Below are 21,528 nucleotides of genomic sequence, written 5' to 3'. Positions count from 1 at the left end.
AATAAAATACTACTATAATATTTTTGTTTAAGCTTTGAAATGAGTGATATATTTATATACACAGTAAAAAAGAGGGTAAAAATTTCAATTTCCTAATAATATTTTTGAGTTCACCATGAAACTTCCTTTTAAAAAAGCTAACAATATAAATGTAAAATAGTGATTTTATTATTTATTAATTTTAAAACTAAAATAATAATTTTTTTTATAAATTAGGCTTAAATATTTAAAATATAATAGTTTAATCTTTTAAAATATTTGAAAATCACAAATTAGTTCTTAAAATATTTTTAGAATTTAACATTTCAATATCATATTTTTATCATCGTTATGATCTTACTTTTATATATCAATTCCCCACAACTAATCAATTGAGTTATTAATGATTTGATTTAGTGAAAATTGTCGCTAACAATAGCCTAAATTCATCAATCTAAGGAATAAGATAGGTAGAAAGAAAGGAAATGCAATAGAGGAAGAATAGGAAGAGAGTTAAATTGATGGTGGCTTGAAATCGAAAAAAAGAAGAGTAGATGGTTGTAAAAGAAAGGAGAAATATGTGGGTTATTATTAAGTTAGATATTTACAGATTTTTAATTTTTTGTTAATTTGAAGTTGATAGTATTTTTTAAAGTAAAATAGTAAATTCAAGTTTTTTTTTTTCTATTAATTGAGTTTAATGTTTAGTATAAATGTGTTATTTATGAGATTTAGCGATAGAAGTGCTCTGAGGCCAAACCTTTTAGAGTGTGATCGATTAGGGCATATTGAAGATTATTTTGATAATCAATTTTTTATTATTTACGTTATTTTATTTGATTTATAAATAATAAAATATTTCAATAATGTTTTATTATCAATAATGATATGATAGATAATATAAAAGATAATCTGATTATCATTGTCACTTTAGATATTAAAAGATTATTAAAGTAATCTTTATTTTATTATAATTATATCTTTATTTATTAATTTTTTTAGATAAAAATAATCTTATTTTTAATTAATATAATAGATAACATAAAAAATATTTTAAAATAATTATACCTAAAAATATTTAAATAAATAATATATTAATATTTTTATTATTTCTAATTAAATATAATAATTATTTATATTTATATAATTTATTAAATTTTATCAAATATAATAATAATTTATACTCTATCCATAATTAAACTCAAACACCTCTTATATAAAAAAATTAATTTATTGTGTAGTTTAGCGAGGGTCCACTGCTGTTTCGTTTTGGATGCTTCATGCATGCTAAGTCAACCATCTTGATTGCTTATTTTTGTACGGAATCACGTTGTCTTAATTAATCTAAAATTTAATTAATTATTATTAATTTTATATTTAATTAGATATTTAAATAATATAATATAATTATATAATTTTAAATTAAATATAAATAAATATTTAAAATTAGGTGTTGATAGCATATTTTAACTATTGAATAGAGCTGCCTAGCTACAGATACCATTTGAAAACAGAGACACTTACTTGTCATGTATTATCATCAACCGACCCACCCCATATGACTTGTCAATTTTAAAGAAATTTCGTGTGCTCCATGTCTTGTCCTATTAGGTTCTGAATTGCTTTCTCATCCGGAATCTAATGCAATTATGTTCATAATATAAGAAGCAGGAGCAGTTTATTAATTTATATATTTGCTTTGTCTTGTGTGAAACTGATAGCCTTAATCCTAGCGCTGCTGTAAATTACTAGCTTAATTTTTATTTAATACCCAAAATACGAACGTTAGCATCTTTTTTATATGTTTGTATCCAAGTAATTACAATATTTTTGCCCATTTTCTTATGTTTCTGGTTGCCGTGGGTGGTCTCTTCCCTTGGTGGTAGCTTGTTTGGTTCTTCTGATCCACCTATTTGCTGGGTTTGTTTGGTTGCTTTTCTGGGTTGTTTGCTGTTTGGTGGTATGGGTGCTCTCCAGTTCCTAGGGTTGTTTTGCATGTTTTTGGCTCGTTTGTAGGAGCTTTTGCTGGCCTCTCAGCTTTGGTCAAGCTTAGATTATTTTCATGTCCTTGTTTGAGTGCCCCTTTTTGTTAATATACACATTCATGATTTCTTTAAAGAAGATTGCACGCAGTGAATATATTTAATACATAAACCTTATGATCAACTTATTTTTTTATACAGAACTCTTGTTGGTTCCTTCAAATCCCTGGAAATTATATTAATTTAAAGTTATAAAATGGTTGTTGAAAAGTTGTCGCCATAGTTTCTACAGTTATACTCCTTGCATGAATATTTGCAGTGAGTGAGAGGCAACTTGCTCCAGTCAACTGGACAAAGTTGTTTTTGGGGTTGTTGCAGTCGATAAAATAATCGGTGCCACCATTCTTAACGATAAGCCGTATGTATTGTTTATATAAATGATTGCATATTTTAATATGTCGTGGAGTTGGAGACGATAAAAACTGGAAAAACGTTTCTATCCATTACCATCCTCGACCGATCTTTCTTTTCTTCCGTGCCGTGCGCATAAACTGCAGCGGTATTGTTTATTTGTAAATCTTCCAAGCAACAACAAAACGCCCTTCTTCCAATCAAGAAATTGTTTCCAATTGGCTATTTTTTTTTAATATATGAATCTGCGAGCTAGCTGTCTTCAACATAGCTGAGAGAGTGATTCAAGAAGCCCCACTTTTCTCTCGCCAGTAACCTTCCCTTACTGTGCTCTTCTTGCATGGTTCTCCGTGAGTTCATAAATTGCTTCAGCGGTAGTTGAACATAATTCGATGCAAATCTTAAAATCTTTCCGACGTTAAATAATAAAATTGTTATGAATCACTTTCACAATTTTAATAATTATAATCAAATTATAATTATTATTTTTTTATAGTATTAAAGTTATACTGTACTCATCTTCACAAAAAGGGAAGAATCATATATATAATTTATTTATAATATTTGTGATTCAATACTTTAATTTATTACCAAAATGTTATCTATATTGGATACATATTTTATTATAATTTTGATTATGAGTTTTGTAACCAAAAATATATTTTAATTTAATATTTTTTTTATATTTTGTTGATTATTTTATCAGAAGATCACTAATATCGTTGTCGATGATATGCGCATGAGATTAAATGAAAGCAAATCCTGTATATCTTGTTTCTAGGTCAACATCCATCAAGATCAACGCACCATTGAACAATTGTTGTTGTTTCCAGAATTCTCCATTTTATAGAATAAAATCCAAGTTGCTTCGATCATTCGCACACGGACGCACTCTCAGTATCTGACTCATCCTCAACACTAACAAAGAGACATCCGAGAGAGAGAGAGAGAGAGAGAGACAGCCACCAGGCCATGTATTTAATTGCAATATCTCCACCATGACTCCTGCGCAAACATCATTTGCTTCGCCACCCTTCATATCACTATCATGGGTGGATTCAAGCTGAAGTTGTCTGGGTTCATATCCATATTTAATTTGAATAAATCAAATTTGAATTTAAATAATTTTAATTTGTTGAATCCACTTATGTTTAAAATACAAAGTTGGGCGTGTGGGGCATTAGCAATTAGTAACTGTCTTTTTGAGGTTGGGCCTTTTGGCACTTGTAGTTTGGATTAGAAGTCCAAAAGGAAGACCCAGAGGCTTTGGATAATGAGTCCAGAATGAGTGTCCAATTTAAATGCCCAAACCCGGTGAATTAATTTTGCCCGAAACTGGATTACATTTTAGCCACTAACCTTGAATTGATTTACAGATTACCCTCCGCCCTAAACTACGTCGCTTCTTCTACCTCCGTCACTTTCTTTTCTTCCTAGCAAAATAGAGGTGTTGGATCACATAAAAGCAGGCACTTGGCAGTGCCGCAGTGGTATCAAAATGGCGTTGAGACTGGCTGCGCTAAAACGCTCGGGGATTAACACAGGATGCGGGTTATCCTTCATGCGGCTGGCCCATGCTGCGGCCCTTCCTGCGCCGATAAATTCAACTATCAGTTCCCCAGCTGTATCTCCACCGTTGGGTTTACCAGATAACCCAGAAGTAGAAAACAACAGCGGTTTCGGATTCCCTAGTTTCTCATTTGGTGGATCAATGGAACTTATGGCTGTTCCCAAAAAGAAGGTTAACAATTTTTCTTTTCTATTTCGTGTCAACGGGATGTCTGTTTTTTTTTTTTTCTCTTCTTTGATGTAATGGTATTGCTAGATTTTAGGTTTGATTGGTGATTTCTAGGTTGTTTCTGGTGAGTATTCATTTATTAGGGTTTAGGATTTTAGACTTTTAGATGGCGTCAGTTATCAGTTAGCATATTGTGTTTGAAGAAAAATTTTCTAATGTGGCTGTAATTTATCCCTTGAAACTTGAAAGATGCATAATTTTGAAACATCCTTTGCACATGGTCGTCTGGCCATGTCTAAACTTTCTGTTAATTGATTTTTGTGCCTATTTTAATCATGCAGGTTTCTCCCCATAAGAAAGGCATAAGAAATGGGCCAAAAGCTTTGAAGCCTGTTCCTGTGATTATTCGTTGCAAGTAAGGTTTTCGCTAGTAGTGTTTGCATGCTTCATTTTTTATGTTTTGGATTGAATTTATTGTATTGCTCTAACCTATTATATTTATATATAAGATTGTGTGGTTAGGCAGGCTGGGATCATTGTTGGGGGAAAACTAAATTGGTTTGCTATAATATACCAGCCTCTGAAATTGGCTTTACAATTTGTCATGTTTATGACTTCAATTATGTTAACAAATCTATAGGATAAAGAGTCTTTCTTGAAGAGATCTCTCTCTACTTTAGACATGTCGGATTATTTGCCTACTTTTCTCAAATAGAGCCTCCTATTAAGCTGGAGGACTTTTCCTTTAATTTCTTAGAAAGGGATTTAATTTTGCTCTAGTCTAAGCGGTGGTAGATTGTTGAACTAGGAGGGATTTGTGACCATTTTTCATCATTGTTCATATTTTTGAAGTAAAGAGGAGTTGGTTTTGGGATTTCAAGATGTAGGCATCAAAAAGTCGAATTCTTAAAACCATGGATGATGATGTGAAATTAATGAGTTCTTTTTTTTTTTTTTTTTCTCATCACCCTCTTTGTACAAAGATGTAATTACTTGCAAATATGTTCGGATTTATTTATGTTCTTGAGTATAATCTATAACATTATTGCAGGAGCTGCGGTCGGGTGAAACTGCCACACTTCTTCTGTTGCAGCGGAGAGAGGCGGAAGGAAGAGTGAAAAATCAAATTATTATTCTAGCTGCTCTTTTTCAATGAAGCACCAAGCATAGTTTTGTTGTTTTTTGAATTATCTAAACTGTACCAGATTTTAATACACTTGATAGAAGTTTCTTTGTAGAAAAGACTGATTGCATTTTGTTTCTCTTTTTTCTCTCATAAGGATTTCTTTGTCAATCTGGTAAATGAAGTCTAGGCAACCATATTGTATAAATGAGCTAGGTGGATGGGATTGTTGTGTAACTCTGCTATCAAATCATTGCTCTGAGTGCTGATGGTTAGTGCAGAGATGGGCATTGAAGCCTTCGAAGGAAAAATTTCAGTGAAGAAGAGATAATCTATAATAAATAATTATTAACCTGATAACAACTATAGCCATTAGCGAAATTGATAGCCTCAAATGGCAAAAGAAGTAACGTCAACCAAGACAAGCTCCTCGTCACCGTCACACGTGTCACACAACGGTGAAACGTTGTGTACACCGCTGCGAGCCATAAGTAGGAGTGTATTAAGGTGGTTCTTAAGACCACCGTAAGTGATTGAAGCTACCCAATAAGATAAGTTTCGGGCTACATATTTGATATGATTGGTCCAGACCATCACAAAACAGTAGTATTGGTGATACATGAATGCTGAGCGTAACATGTAAATATATGAAGTGGAGAGGCCAAGAATTAAGAAAGCAGAAGGCAGAGAGTTAACACACCTCGGTTTCAGTGCATGTTGAAGGCGGTTTCATTTCAATGAATTGGCTCAGCAACCAACAAAGGTACACCTTACATGCAGCTTCTCTCTTGTTCTTTCTGTTCAAGTTCTGATAATGGTTCAGTATGCAGTCATTTTGTTGATAGGTATTTAACTTGGTAATTTTATGTTCTTAATTTTGTCCTCTCTGTTTTGATTACTGAGAATGCAGAATTTCATGTTATGCCTATGTACATTATTGCACTTGTTCATCTTGCTCTTGAGATAAAGAGTTTGAAAATTCTATTCAATGTTATTGTGAAATATGTATTTAGATCCAATTTTACCGTAATCAAAACCATGGCTGACATTTCTTTAAATCTTTGTCTTCCATCTAGAGATCAACCGAGGCTATATATTTGACAAATAGAGAGGATAAAATAGAGAGAAGTAAAGATGAGATTTGGGAAAGAGTTCAAGAAACAAAAGGTTCCTGAGTGGACGGATGCTTATATGGATTACAATGGGCTCAAAAGGATATTAGGATCTGTACAAGCAAAGTACGCAACCTCCAACACCCGTGAGAGCTCTTCACCAGAAGTTGAAATTTCGTAGAACCTTCAGTGGACTACACGCACACTCTGGTAATCTTGTTAACAGAGACGATGTCGAAGATCAAGTGATAGATGTCAGCACATCACCACGAGATGGTTCTGATTCTGGACATTTTTACAAGACTAATATCCTGAGGCAGTCTGATGATGGAGGAGCGATTGAGGTTAGGATCTTCAAAAGGCTTGACCAAGAACTCAACAAGGTCAATAACTTTTATAAGGACAAAGTGAACAAAGTGATGGATGAGGCAACTGAGTTAAACAAACAAATGGATGCCTTGATCGCTTTGCGGATCAAGGTGGAGGGGAAACATCCTCTTGCTGTTAATACTTCTTCTAGGCCCTTAAGAAGTAGTACTTCAACCAAAACTAGAATTCGAAGTAAGTTTTTAATCAGAACCCCTATAGTTATGTCCATGATTTAAGTATTCCAATTGTATATTGAAAATTTTCAGCCTTAAGTCAATCATTTCCTATAGTCAGATTGATTTTATATGACATCAACATTTGCAATAGTTTTGGGATTTTATTGGAGAGGCTGTCATTTCCTAATGTGTTACTATAACTTGCTAAAGGCACAGGAAAAGAGCAAACAATGGAACCTGGAGTTGAGATGACTTGCAGAAGTCTGGTAGAACTTTGTGACACTCAGGGTGGTAATGCAGTTCTCTTTCTTAAGAAAATTCTCTTATAATCACACCTAAATCTAATCATAATAAACGTGCAGAAAATGAGAATGCTGATACAGAATTCGGAGTGGACATGAATGATAAATGTAGAGGGGGATGCTCTGCTGTTCCCACTATGAATTACGGTTGTGACAGCCAGGAGAAGAAGAACATGTACCAGTGCAAAGAAGATTCACTTGAAATCCTTGAGCACGTGAAGACTAACAATACACTGGAATCTCCACTGTCAACTTTAAAAGGTGCTTTCAAGGATTCTAAAGATGATGAGTTAAGATTTAAGAAAGAGGAGCTGACGGATGCTGAAGAACGATTGAAAGTAGTGTTTATTGAATTCTATCAAAAGCTACTTCTTCTTAAGCACTACAGGTGATTAACAGTAACATTGTCTGAAAACATTTACCTTGTAACTCTTAAAATTGTCACGTTCTTATTATTTAATTAATGGATGGACCAGTTTCATGAATCTCGCAGCATTTTCCACAATAATGAACAAGTATGAAAAAGTCAGAAATTCTCACAAATTAAACATTAAATTAATTTTGATTCACAATACTCAAATTGTTTCATATTTTATGTAAAAGAGAAATTGATTGAATCACTGTCTGCATAATACAGATCTCTTTGAGGAGGGCATCCGGATCATACATGAAAATTCTGGACAGCTCTTACCTTGGCAGCTGTGATGAGGTCTGTCTCATGTACCTATATTCCAGTTTTGAATTCACAATGGTGACAGGCCATAAAGTGGATTACAGGAAAAACGTCATACTGTATATGTTACTTCCAAAGGATGGCACTCTGCTGTTCCTTTCCACTCTTGATTCTCAGTCATTGGAGAAACTCAGGCTCTTCTATAATGGGAATATTAATTAAAGTTGCTTTATAAATATGAACCAGCTGTATTTGGTGATTTTGCTGATGGAAAGTGGAAACTGCATTCTTTTTAAGATTGCAGGCAAGTAGTGTCTCTTTCTATTTTCATTTTCATTTTCAGACAGCAACTGTGCAGGCTTTTCTTTTCTGGTTCTTCTATTTCTTTTAAAAGTTTTTGAATATTTGTTTTTTTTACCTAACTCTCACCTTAAATGGTTAATAGTCCTGATTGGCGCCCTGTAATTAAAACTTTATGGTTTCTCTCTCTTTCACTTCTCTATCATCTTTGAAGATACTAACCATGTAATCAGCATTTCTTAAGTGATCTGTTCTCTCATGCTTCACTTTATTGTTACCCAGTTTGAAGCAAGACCAGTTAAAGTAACTCAGTATACAGTGCCCAGATCTTCAATGGACAGTTGTTATAGAAGGGAATGAACAAGGTTGGCAAAGACACAAACTAAGCACACATGAAATCCACATCCTTTGTTGAAATTTTTGCATTTGAAAAACTAGTTTCAGTTAAAGTCTAGGCTGTGTTGATTGTTGTCTGGGATAATGTACTTTCCCTGATTTTCAATATGATACACTTTGGAAAGCACAACCTACTATAGAACTCAGTCACTTGTCAGAACAGTTACCATATTAATGTCTCTTTGTCCATACAAGTTAGTTTATTACCATCGTTGGCCTTATCTATAAACTAGATCTTCTGTATTAATAGTTTATAAACCCATTATGAATAGAAAGTTTGACAGTGTAGTTAGTTTGGCTCACATATTTTACCTTCTTAAAACATTTCATGTAAACTGAGTAGATTTGCCTCCATGCCATCATAGGTTAATGCTCTTTTGGAAAGGGTAGAGACAACCTTCATCAACCATTTTTCAAACTCAAATCACAGAAAAGGTATGAAGTTACTGAGACCAAAAGCAAAAAGTGAAAAGCGTAGAGTAACATTCTTATCAGGTTAGTAATTTCCTTTCCATTTAAAACTTGTGCTTAAAATTGTCCTTAACCGGTTATGTTCTCTTATGGTTTATTTATTATTTACTGATTTTTATGCTGTTTTGTTATTTTCAGGGTTCTTTTCTGGTTGCTCTATCACATTAATTGTTGCTATTGTACTAAGAATAGAAGCCCTGAATCTAATGGACAAGGAGAAGGGTGCCTTGTACCTGGTTAACATTTTCCCCCTTTACAGGCAACCATATACCCCCCTACACTTGTCTTTGTTAATTCTTTGAATTTACTAATTTACTTCCAAATAGCTGTTTCAATTTTTTTCATCCAGCCTATTTCAGCGATAATCACTTAATTATATCTTTGGAGTTTATTTGGATATGTCATTCTGCATATGCTAATGTACGCTGCAGACATATACTTGTGGAGGCATTATCGAGTCAACTATCAATTTATATTAGGTCTCAAGCAAGGAACTGAGTTGGGATATCAAGAAGTCTTCCTCCTTAGCACAGGTTTTACGGTACTTGTTCTAGCTAGTTTCTTGGCAAATTTGCACCTGGACATGGGCTCAAGACATTACTAGAAATTAACTTAACTACTTCCTCTTTTTTCAATTACAGTAAGATGCTAGATGTAACTAAATTTGTTTTTACTGGTTTTCTGCTATATGACAATCAGTCAGTTTTTCATAATTACTGCTTGGTGCTCTTGTTATATATATAACAGATAAAAGAAAACTTCCCTACTTTGTATAATCAAGTTTCTTCTTGTATTCTCTCTGTTTTGCAGATTGTTCTTGTTATACTTTTATGTCCTTTCAATATCATATACCGTTCAAGTTGCTTCTTCTTTCTTAAATCCCTATTTCATTGTGTTTGTGCTCCTCTCATACACAAACGGTTCTTGATGAGCAAGTTAACATCTTGATTGTTTTCCCTTTCAGGTGACACTTTCAGACTTTCTCTTGGCATACAATCTTACTAGTCAGGTGTTATCCTATAACCACACATTTGATTGATTGCAACTGGTAAATATTTATAACTTGAATATTTTTTTATGCTAATACCTGTTCTTTTTTGCCAGGTCCAGGCCTTGAGAGTATAGTATTTTGCGGAGTATAGTATTATACATATGCTACCATGGTTTGGGAGAATATTCCGAGAGACAAAATAAGTGCCATAGTCATGGCATTTATAATATTTTCTATTTTGTTATTGCCGTTTTACCATTCTGGCTTCGGTTTCTCCAGGTATCATCTCATTCTTCTTTTGTTTTCTTGTCTGCTACATTTGAGTGAAGCTTTTTAATAGATAATGGTGGTGTCATAGTTATCACTGGAGGCTCTAGGAAATTATATATTACATAAATATGCTTGTTCGATATTCCACCTTAATTATTAGTCCTTTTTTTCTGTAAATCCTAATTCACCTCCCTTAAACTGAGGGAAAACAACTGTCATGTTTGGGGCATGCACTAACGGATGCTACATTTAATTTTGCTGTGCCTCCGCAGATTATGGGAAGAGAGGGATGCAGTGCAAGGATATTATGGTTTGAAATACTTCTTGATAATCATAGCAGTTCTTATCAGAGCAGCTTTTATGCTGAAGAAAGGGACAAAAAGGTTAGTGTTTGCATTGATCTGCTCAGCGATTGCAACAGCTATGAGTAGATATTTCGATATTGTCATTGATTGGGGAGTTACGAGAAGGAGATCAAAGAACCCGTATTTGAGAGATAAACTAGTTATCTCCCATAAGAGTGTCTATTATGCAGCAATGGTAATATGCAGTGACTAATCTTAGGTTACGTCAATGAGAACTCGTGCTACTGATTTAAAGATTTTAAGAAAATTTATTACAGGTCCTGAATATAATACTGAGAGTTGCGTGGATGCAGCTAGTTATAGAATTCAAGTTGCATCCGCTTCATAGAATGACCATAATAACTGTCATTTCCTGCCTCGAAATTATCCGTCGTGGCATTTGGAACTTCTTCATGTATTTCACCACCTCTAGTATTAGATAATGCGTTTGCTGGGTTTTTGTTTTCTTGTTCTTTACAATGTTGCAATCACCATAATGTCTTGCTCCTGACATTATATTATGGGAGATCTCTGTCAACTTTTCGTACATATATAGATAGAGAACACTGTTAATGATATTTCAATATGAGGTTATACAAGGGTTGCAATCAATCAGGTTGGAGAATGAGCACCTGAACAATGTTGGTTAAGTACCAAGCATTCAAGTCAGTTCCGCTTCCTTTCAGTTACTACCACGAGAAAGACGACAACGATGATTAGCTTCACCGAACTCTCCATTGAATTGAGCATTGAGTTCATTAAGGCAAGTTCTGTTGCTTTGAGGATCTTTAAGTGCAACTATATGGGCATGTGTACACGACACTCTGATATAGATATAGATATAGATATCCAGATTTCTGCTCCTACATTGTGATATAGATATTACTGTAAGCATTTTACTGGTAAATGCATATAGAACATTATTACTGCTATTTCAATCGGCCACTGAACACATCTTGAAGGCGGGTGCCATCGCTTTGATGAAACAGTCACTGTCGATCGATTTTGATTTGGCAAAATCTTTGGAGATAGCTCAATGCCTACAGCTCTTTTAACATGAAAACACCATTAGATTACAAGTTGCATCAAGTTTCCAACTTCTGCAAGGGAAAGAGATACTTCATCTTCAGTTTATAAATGATTTATCCATTTGAACAAATGCAGGAGTTGAACCTGGAAAGTAATAGATTTTAATGGATTTATAATGAATGGAACCAGTAGGACATTCCTATGTCAAAAGCTAAAAGGTTTGTGTAACTCTAAACTAAATGACTGGTTTTTGTGTTTTAATAATTATTACATGATTATCATTTTTGTTATAAATAATTAATATTTGTGAAGTATCATGCATGATTTTCTTAACTGTTTTTATAACAGAGACATGAGAGATCTCAACAATCTGAGTGCTGGTTAAGTAAATTGTAAAGATTTAACAAAGGCCAAAGGACTATTTCCCACCCAAGGTATGCTGCATTCCTAAGTTTCTCCCCTTTAATTTTGATAATCTCAAATACCCACCTATGAGCAATTACAATTAACGATAGCAAGGGTAAAAACGTTATTTTCTCTATAATATTAAAAATAAATTAAAATATAATTTCTTTTTGCGCCCTTAAACTTTAAAAACTAAAAGTTTCCCTCAACCTAAGTTTTAAAATATGACAGTTTCACTCTAGGGTTTCGTTTTGAAATCTCTGGCGACATCTTCGGCTCCATTGCCGGTATCCTCTTCCCCTGACAGTCTCTCTCCTCCTATTTGGATGTCGGATCAACGGCGGAGGAGCGATGGAAGACGAAGAGCTTCGTCGTCATCTATGGCTCCATTGTCGACAGCCTTTGACGAAGCTTTTCGTCTTCCACTGCTCCTCCGATGCCAATCTGACGTCCAAATAAGAGGAAAAAGACCGCTAAAGAGAGATGATGCTTCAAGAGGGAGAGGCTGCCGGCAATGGAGTTGGAGATGACGTTGGAGATTTCAAAACGAAACCCTAAGGTGAAACTGTAATTTTTTAAAACTTAGGCTGGAGAAACTTTTAGTTGTTAAAGTTTAAAGGGGCAAAAAAGGATAAAATTTTAAAGGTTAGAGTTTTATTAATTTTAACTGTTTATGAGTAGGTATTTGAGATTATCAAAGTTAAAAAGAAAAAATTAGTGAAAGCAGTATACTTGGGGTGGGAAATAGTCCTTTGGCCTTTAACAAATCATTATATTGATTATCGGCTTTACTTGATTAAAAAGAGTTTACTCAAAGATAAAATTTTTGTGTGCTCATAGAAAATCCAATGTTATGTGTTAAGGGATAGATTTAAGTTGAATCAAATCAAGTTTGAGTGAGAATTGATTCAAAATCAAGCCAAATAAAAATAACCAGTTTAAATTCAGAATGATTCAAGTGATAAATAATGACACTAAAAAAAAAGAAAAAGAAATAATAGTTACTTACAAAAGAAATACAAAATTTATCAAAAAAAAAATTTGGTGCCATGATTTTTGTGAACCCTCAATCTTCAACTAAGATAAAATTTTAATTTAAGTCTGAATCGAATAAAAATTCAAATTGAGGTGATTCGATTCAAATCTATCTCTAGACCATTTATAACTTTAAATCACGGACTCATACCAAGTCCGATTTGAACAGGGCGGCGCTCAAGGGTTTATAAGAGGTTTAATAGACAATGAAAAGCTCTCTCTCTTCAAGAACTTCAACAACAAGCCACTTTCCAAAAACCCTCGACCTCCTCAAAATCAGCATCTTCCGATCCCCAAAACCCTAACTCCTTAGCTAGCCTTTTAAATCCTAAAATGTCATCTTCTGATAACAACCAATCGCTAAAATCAACTCCGGAATCTGCAAATGTTACCTCCCACCAACCCCTAGAATCAAAACCCCAAAACCCGGAAGCCAATTCCCAATCTTCTTCAATCGATACAAAAATTGAAAAACCCCAAGAAGAGAAGGAGACAGTGATCGTTAATGGAGAAGAATTTGAAGGTGAGGAAGCGGAAGAAGAGGAGGAGGGAGAGTGTGGATTTTGTCTTTTTATGAAGGGCGGTGGGTGCAAAGAAAGCTTTATAGCCTGGGAGAATTGCGTTGAAGAATCTGAGAAGAACAAGGAAGATGTTGTGGAGAAGTGCTTTGAAGTAACTAGTGCTTTGAAGAAGTGTATGGAGGCTCATGCTGATTACTACCAGCCCATTTTGCATGCTGAAAAAGCGGCTCAGGAGGAGGCCGTCAAGGAGTTGGAGAAAGAGAAGGCTGCCCAGGATTCCAAAGGAAATGTTGATGAGGGTAGAAAATAAGATGGTTTGATCACTAACTCTCTATGTATGACTTTGAAATTTTATTGCGGGAATTCCGCCGAACTGAGGATAATAAGATTTTTTTTATCTTGTTTTGTTACGGATACGGAAACAAGATTAAGGATAGTTAAGAGATGAGAATTAGAAATTATTTGAAGATGCTGTTAATGTTTACTTTGTAATAAGTGGATGCTGTTTTTGAACATGAGAATCAAGTATTATTTGGTTATATGATGAGAACTTGAGTTATTCGATTAACTGTGATTTGCTTGTTGGTTTTTATTTGCTTATGCCAGCAATATTAATGTTGAATTAAACTATCATTATTTAGTGATACAATAACTGGAACCAGGGGCATATTATGTGGACTATGTATGACTGTCCTTCTTGGAGTGAATTGTATCACTTGAGATAAATGCTGATTTTAGTTTTCAATGTTCATTCAAAACCTAACTGAAGTACATTAAACTTTGTTGGGTTGTCCAACAATAGTGTTACTGTAGTTGCAATGTGCAAAAGATGATTTTAAGCTCTCAGAGATTAAGTTGATTTCTATAACTTTAGAGTTCTTTCATTGTGGTGTTGCATAACCATTTGGTTCATGCTAGGTTCAGAAAAACCCTGTGGTAGAAATTTTCAACAGCATTCTTATTTTTTGTCTTGAGTAGTCCAATTCATTTGCGTAATGTTTCAAATTTTGCTAGGTTAGAATGTCATTGTATGGTATTCGGTTCTTGTACACTGTACTTATGTTTAACCCTGTAGCTTACTAGGACTTTGGCATTTTTGAATCCTTGGTGAATATATGCAATAAGTATAGACCATTGCTTTAGTAGAAGCTGATGGCTTTTGGTGATTAAAATTCTTGTCTTGAGATAAGGATCCTGTCTTCATAATCTTGATGATGAAATCTGCTGTACAATATTCGAAGAATGTTGATCTCTACTAATTGTTTTTCTTCAAGTGATACATTTAAAGTAAGGTGGAGTTTTCATGTGATATGTCTGTGAAACCCCTAGGAAATATGTATGTACAGGATTCCACCTGGATTAAACTTTCTTTGTTTTTCTTCGTGGTTAATCATTGAGACGCAATTCAAATTTGTATCAAACTTGCATTTCAACCACTTCTGTATCTGTTTGGACAGTTAATTTTGGCTTTATCTAACTAGCAGGAACAGAAGTTATATCACTTGTGATAATATCTCATTCAGGGTTACTTCCTTTGGGCTGTGATATGCTCAGTAGTGGTGATATTCAAACAGTAGTATGTCTGTTTTGAGTGGCTTGGTTGATTTACATGATCATCTCAAGTTTTGCAAATTTGCTGGTTTTGAATGCCATCTCAAACCGGCCATGTGCTTGCTCTCTATATGTTTTTGAACTCCTCCTGGATATTCCTTTGAAGTTAAAATATTGGATGGTGGAAAAAAGAGAAAAAGAAAGGAAAAACAGGTCTTGGTGATTTAATGTCCTGGCTAAGATGGGGATTCTGTATTCTTAATTTGATTGAATCTACCAATCTATACTTGAGAAATAAGGAACATAGTTTGTGTTTTCATTCCTGTGGTTAAGGTAAAATTATTGTGTGTATATGTGTCAAAGAAATGTTTACTTCCATCTCGGAATTTCATGAGTAATTTGGTTGCTGTCTAAAGTTTCAGTGTGGATAATTTAGTCAATGCCTTGCCTAAGAGTTCAAGTTTACCAGAACTCAAGGGGAGATTTCATACCAGTCAGGGGAGGCTCTCTCTATTTAACAACTAGAACACCTAAGTGCTCCCAAAAAACTGTCCTTGTCTTCTGGCTCATTGGTTTCACAATCGCAAACTCATGTAGTTGATTCATGAAATCCTAGGATGTCTTCCTCTTATAAGACCAAAACCCCCCAAGAGAAAGGAAGGTGATCAATAATGGAAAAGAAATTGAAGGTGAAAGAGGAAGAGTGGCTTTTGCTTGTTTATGAAGGGTGGTGAGCGTAAAAAAACAAAAAAATCTTATAGACTGGGGAAATGGCATTGAAGATTCTGTGAAGAACTGGTAAGAAGTTATGGACAGGTTCTTTGCGGTAACAAGTACTGCAAGAGAGATTACAAATTCAGAGGACTTAAAAGGGAATTGAGGTGGTTGTATTATTAGCGCCTTTTATTTCTTGAAGGAATTACAGTTTTTTCCATTATGATGTTGATTCATTTTATATGGGAATCTGCAGAAACGAAATTTCTTGGCTTTTTTTGTTTTTCTGAAGAAAGAGATGAGAACTGAAAGTTATTTGTGTTGTTAATTGGCTTCTTCATTAATAAATGGATAATGACTGCGTTGAGAATGAATAGTTATTTGCTCATAAATGAATTATGAATTGTTTGAAATGTGGGTTCTGCGGGCTTTCCCATTTTAGGACATGAAAAAATTATTTTCATTGATCAGTATGTTACTCTTTCATCACATGTTCATAGCATTTACCTCTGAAAATTTTGACAAAATCAACTTACATATACAATTATAAAACAAAAATGATACTAAAAATAACAAGGACCTCTTCCAGGTAAATTTATTGTCAAGAGTATCTGCTGAAGCCTTTGGTAATGGCAACTTGTATATTTTATATGTCTTTGTCTTCATCTTTGTCATAGTTGAAAGGTAACGGTACTGACTTGAATGCGCGGAACTTTCCAACATTGTTCAAATGCTCATTCTCCAACCTGCCCAGTTACAAAAAAGTTAAATTGACATGAAATATTGAGCATGTGATGTGACAGCAAATCTCCTTAATTTACCTGAAGAAATTCCATATGCCTCTACGAATGATTTCAAGGCAGGCAACAGTTGCAATCAAGGTGTTTCTATGAATGAAACTGAAGTCGAACTTAAGTACAGTCTGCATCCATGCAAATCTCAGAAGAACATTCAATGCCATGGCTATGAAATATACACTCTTGTTAGGTACAAGGAGCTTGTCTCTCAACCAGCGGTTCTTTGAATGGCGATTAAGAAGTCCCCAGTCAAATACCAGGTCCCAGTATGTAGCAATGATGGCTGCAAGAACTGAAAAAGTCCAGGCTAATACTTCCCAACCCTTTCCCTTGTCAAGACTCAGAGCAGTCCTCATGCAAACCGCTACAATAGTCAGGAAATATTTGATGCCATTGTATCCTTGCATTGGATCTTTCTCCTCGAAAAGGCGTCGAAGACACTGAAAATTAACAGTTGCCTTGTAAATTTCCTGATCAAGTTTTATGGAACAAAACAGACTGAAAGTAAAGATTTTGTTCACCTGGAGGAGGCGAGACGTGTATGGAATCACAGCAACGATGAAGTTAAAAGTTTTGAATACAGGGCTTTCACTGCAGTGGTTCCTGCGAAGTCTAACATCTCCCCATCCATAGTAGCAGATGTAGAATTCCAAACTTCTAAGGGCTTGCACCTGAAAAAAAATCAAAGATTGAAAATTTTAATGATAAATTTGAACATTTTTATAATTGACACATACCCATTGCATAATCCATTTCACAAACCTGGCTAGTAAACTGATCTGCCAAGAAGAAATCTGGGAGGGTTACCTGCAATGGAAGAATTTCACAGGTAAATAACTCTTTCTTTATAGTTAAATTTCTTGATTTCCCTTTTTAAATCTGACAACTATTACTTTACCTTGTAGAGAGGAGCAGCAATACAGTGGAACAAACATACTAAGAAGAAGAATCGACTTGAGCGATACAAGATGTTGAATGGAAAGAACAATGCAACTAGCAGAACCTGCAAACGCAAGTATACAAATAAATTAATAATGATTTGAGTGTAAATTTGTGGAAGTTCAATGAGCAGAACAGTAGAGAAAAAACAAGTTCGATTATGTTTACCAAAACCAAGATCAAAGGCAGAGATTCAGTCAATGTATTGTAATCTTTTGTCTGTGGGTCTATCTCCATGTCAAGGTTGCCAAGCACAGTGAGTAGGGCCAGTACAGATATACCAAAACTCACAAGTAGAACTTGCCGATAGCCCAACTCTGTTCCTCGCTTGAAACCGAATATGAAGGAATAGTTGACTCGGTACCGCCTCCAAAAATATATATTGGCAGCGTACATGAGCATGTGCAGGACAATATATATAAACAAGCTGCAAAACAATTTGTTTCATAACTTGTCAAGCATGTACATTCTGCAACCCAGCTTGATGAAGACAATTCTCGGAGGCTAAATCTTGATCGTTACCTGTAAAGAGGAAACATGTTGTCCATGTACTGTTTCTGTCCTTCCTTGCTCAAGATATCATGGGTACGAATGATTAAAATGAGGGCTATTATGAGAGCAACTGTGCAGCCAGCGAAAAAACCTGCAAAATTAGCCTTGAAAGTGTGAATATTTAAGCGGTTTAGTGGGCTTAATCCAGTTGAAATAAGAATTTTACCGGTAGAGAATGTTGTTCTATGTCTTTCTCTCTTGGCTGTTGGTCTTAAGATGTTCATGCCTTTACTTCGGTTTGAATTCGAAAAATGCTTGATGAATGTAGCTTCCACTCTCTCCATAAGCTTGGAAACCTGTAATATCACATCCCAGATTATATTTTTATTAATTAAAGGCCTTAAAGTAGTGGCTCCCGATAATTAATTGAGCAAATACATGCTTCTAAAAGCCTACCTCCTCAGAGCTGCCAAGGTAGGAATTATCCACCATCTTCATGTAAGATTTTGATGCATTTCTTGAAGTGATCTGCAAGATTTCAGGCAGTAGTTTGGATTAATTAAGTCCATCATCACTGAATATGGAAGCGCAAATGGGCTTTTAAGAGAGATATATATACCTTATCGTATTTCTTCATAATCTTTGAAAACGCCAGTGTATTTAAGAAGCTGTTTCATACATAAATACAAGGATCAGATTTATATTATATTGAAACCAAAAGTGCAGACATGATGAAGCGACAGACGGCATTAGCTTACCAGTAATTCTTTAGAAGACGAAGCTTTTGGTAAAATTCAACAAAAGCCCGCTTAAGTTGGTCTTCAACTTTTCTCAGATTTTCTCTGTTGAATTTAATCTCGGTCTGGTGAGGAACCCCGAGGACACTCTTGATAGTGGAACGAGGAGTTTCTTTTGTGTTGTTTATTTTCACCTTCTCAAGTATTTCCAATGGAGCCGGTCTACGTTTATGTGGCTTCACCTCCAAAGGTTTTTTATGCTCTTCATGAATCTTCTTCTGCATATTATTCTTCTGTTTAATCTCATCTTCATCATGACTTGATTCATCTGACTGCCCATGGCTGCTCTCCCCACACTCTTCAATCACATCCATGGGGGCTTGTCTTCCTGCAAACACAGGAATTGATTAATAACATAATCCAAACTTAAAAACTTGATTAATATTAGAAAATAATCAAACTTACTGCTTGCTCTAGCTCCAGCTGGAGTAGAAATGGAAATTTCAGTGGCAGAAGCTGCAATATCTGAAGCCAAACGAGTCATCTCCACCGTCCGGTCGAAATAAGCGGCTGGTGGATTCTCCACCTTAATTCTGAAAGCAATCAGAGCATCCATTTGCTTGTTTAAAATAGCGGCCTCCCTGAGCACCTCTTGCACCTTGGACTTATAAAACTTGTCCACCTTGTTGAACTCATCATCAAGCCTTCTAAAATACACCAACTCGTATTCTCCTCCTTCATCCGAAGACATAAGAAACGTGGTCTCGTAACTACGATCCCCATTCTTGCTTACCGAGTTCACCAAAATGGGATGGCTTTCGATATCCGATGAAGAAGATGGGCTCACAGGATTATGTCTCTGCGACTGCGTCAGCCCACTGAAAGCTCTGTATAGAGTCAACTTCCGTTTTAGCCCACCGGGGGTGGCCGGCGGCCTAATAGTTTGCTTAAAACGTTGGATTTCTTTCAAAAGGGCTTTGAGATAATCGTAATCCATGTATGCCTCTTGCCATTCCGGCACCATCTGCGATGAAAACTCTTTTCCAAACTTCATAATTTTCGGCTGGTTTGGCCAGAATTAGTTAATGAACTTGATAATGATTAAGACAGTAGTTAAGCAACCCTTGAAAATATGCAATACTTATCGTCTCGGGTTGCAATTGATGTGGCTTGAACAAGAAGAAAGCGGAAATATCGATGAGCTAGCTACTGATGCATTAATGTATATATAGAGGAAAAAGAGAGAGACCCATTCTGTAAATAATCATTATAACCAGGGACTTTATTCTTTTCCATGGTTGAAAAATCTTTGTAAAAGCTTGCAACCTGTGAAAGCGACCGCCATTGATGGACAAATTGCTTTCAATGGAGAGTTGCCCAAGTAAGAGCTGTTAATGGATGTCGGTAAGAGCTGTTAAAAATCTTCAGTCTTCACTGTAGCTATTAATTGATTAATTCCACCACAGGTTTACGCGTAATTGTTTTGGTCATGGATTTCTAGAAGTACCAAATATTAATAAATCACTCAACTTGGGTAAGAAAAGAGACAAGCCAGGGTAGGAACAAATATTTATAATCATGTTTGAATTATGAATCTCTTGATTATCCTATTTTAGTTGCAACTCTTCGTAAGTCCTATAATTATAAAAACCTAATTGGAGACGAGGGACTGAGATTGAGAGATCTCTACATACACATATGGTTACATAAGTTTATACACTTATATAAGTTAATATCCAATTTTGTGAATGAGTTGAACCGTATTAAAATTCTTATGTTTCAATTCTTTTATTTTTCTTCTTTTTATATTCATATCATATAGTAATGATCATCAAATATAGCTTGACATGTACAAGATCTAAATCACAATGTGTTATTGCCTATGGAATTTCAATTATGTTTTATAGGTGTGTGGTTTTTTTTGTATACTGTATATGTTTTTAGATATTTTTAATACCAATGATAATATATTAGATATTATTTTATTTTTAATTAAAAATATTTAATTATATTATATATCTAATTAATTATACCTAAATTGATACTTTTTATATATACAAAATTTTATTGTTTGAATAAATAAATTTCATATATAGTGTACTAGAAATATCAAAGAAGGTACCATCCATATATAAAAATAAATATTAATATATGAATTAATGTCAGAATAGTTGAAAAATAATTTTCAAACTGTTACATATCCAGGTGACTTTCCATGTAATCAAGTCAAAGCAAATCCATGAGAATACATTTATGGAATGGTGGCTATATGACGATGAAAGTGGAAAATTAAAGGAATGCATTAAATTCCTTTTATATGAGTAAGCCAAAATGTCAAAGGGAGTTGGTGAAATTTTTTGTATAATTACCTCCCTTCATCTCTCAATTTATAGACGTCCTCTCATCCGAATTTGCAACTCTCTTTCTCACTTCTCAATTTCTTTACATAATCAATAATATCTTTCTCTCATTATTCCTCAATCTTTTGTTTCATAATTACTCAAGTAAATTTATAACACGATTAACACGATCTATTCAAGTATATTATTATAATATCTTAATTATTATATATATCTTATTTTCTGTTATGTTGTTATTTAATTTTTTAATTATAATTATACTCTATTTACAATCTGAAGTTTGTAAAATATTATAAATTTAGACCCGAAGT

General features: G+C 34.4%; 3 protein-coding genes and 1 pseudogene across 3 annotated transcripts; 3 read left to right on the top strand and 1 right to left on the bottom strand.

The window, feature by feature from the left end:
• The first annotated feature begins 3,748 nt into the window (after positions 1-3,748).
• On the top strand, positions 3,749-5,372 carry LOC123213120. Its single transcript, XM_044632481.1, has 3 exons — positions 3,749-4,113; positions 4,452-4,525; positions 5,162-5,372. Exons 1-3 carry the CDS (start codon positions 3,871-3,873, stop codon positions 5,226-5,228), a joined length of 384 nt encoding a protein of 127 aa, XP_044488416.1. The 5' UTR covers positions 3,749-3,870; the 3' UTR covers positions 5,229-5,372.
• A 143-nt stretch (positions 5,373-5,515) lies between these two features.
• LOC123213122 lies at positions 5,516-11,569 on the top strand (annotated as a pseudogene).
• A 1,695-nt stretch (positions 11,570-13,264) lies between these two features.
• Positions 13,265-14,195, top strand: LOC123213119. The gene has a single exon (XM_044632480.1). The coding sequence runs from the start codon at positions 13,440-13,442 to the stop codon at positions 13,935-13,937; it is 498 nt and encodes a 165-aa protein (XP_044488415.1). The 5' UTR covers positions 13,265-13,439; the 3' UTR covers positions 13,938-14,195.
• Positions 14,196-16,328: 2,133 nt separating this feature from the next.
• LOC123213118 (phosphate transporter PHO1 homolog 3-like) lies at positions 16,329-20,102 on the bottom strand. Its single transcript, XM_044632479.1, has 12 exons — positions 19,323-20,102; positions 18,879-19,245; positions 18,740-18,788; positions 18,577-18,648; positions 18,347-18,476; positions 18,151-18,271; positions 17,797-18,055; positions 17,588-17,692; positions 17,452-17,496; positions 17,211-17,360; positions 16,714-17,129; positions 16,329-16,638 (listed from the first exon to the last, which is right to left on the bottom strand). The coding sequence occupies exons 1-12, from the start codon at positions 19,909-19,911 to the stop codon at positions 16,539-16,541; spliced, it is 2,403 nt and encodes an 800-aa protein (XP_044488414.1). The 5' UTR covers positions 19,912-20,102; the 3' UTR covers positions 16,329-16,538.
• Between the last annotated feature and the right edge of the window lie 1,426 nt (positions 20,103-21,528).

Source organism: Mangifera indica, chromosome 4, assembly GCF_011075055.1.
Source record: "Mangifera indica cultivar Alphonso chromosome 4, CATAS_Mindica_2.1, whole genome shotgun sequence".
NCBI lineage: Eukaryota > Viridiplantae > Streptophyta > Magnoliopsida > Sapindales > Anacardiaceae > Mangifera > Mangifera indica.
The sequence above is the reverse complement of the archived record's forward strand: the minus strand, read 5'-3'. Positions and strand labels throughout refer to the sequence as shown.

Bases quoted from the DNA above. Each gene is read 5' to 3' on its own strand.
- LOC123213120 (XM_044632481.1), top strand. From the start codon at position 3,871: ATGGCGTTGAGACTGGCTGCGCTAAAACGCTCGGGGATTAACACAGGA. The intron at 4,114-4,451 runs GTTAACAATTTT...TTAATCATGCAG, and splicing joins TGGCTGTTCCCAAAAAGAAG to GTTTCTCCCCATAAGAAAGG. The intron at 4,526-5,161 runs GTAAGGTTTTCG...ACATTATTGCAG, and splicing joins CCTGTGATTATTCGTTGCAA to GAGCTGCGGTCGGGTGAAAC.
- LOC123213119 (XM_044632480.1), top strand. From the start codon at position 13,440: ATGTCATCTTCTGATAACAACCAATCGCTAAAATCAACTCCGGAATCT.
- LOC123213118 (XM_044632479.1), bottom strand. From the start codon at position 19,911: ATGAAGTTTGGAAAAGAGTTTTCATCGCAGATGGTGCCGGAATGGCAA. The intron at 18,649-18,739 runs GTATATATATCT...GAAATCTTGCAG, and splicing joins TTATGAAGAAATACGATAAG to ATCACTTCAAGAAATGCATC. The intron at 16,639-16,713 runs GTAAATTAAGGA...GTAACTGGGCAG, and splicing joins GGCATATGGAATTTCTTCAG to GTTGGAGAATGAGCATTTGA.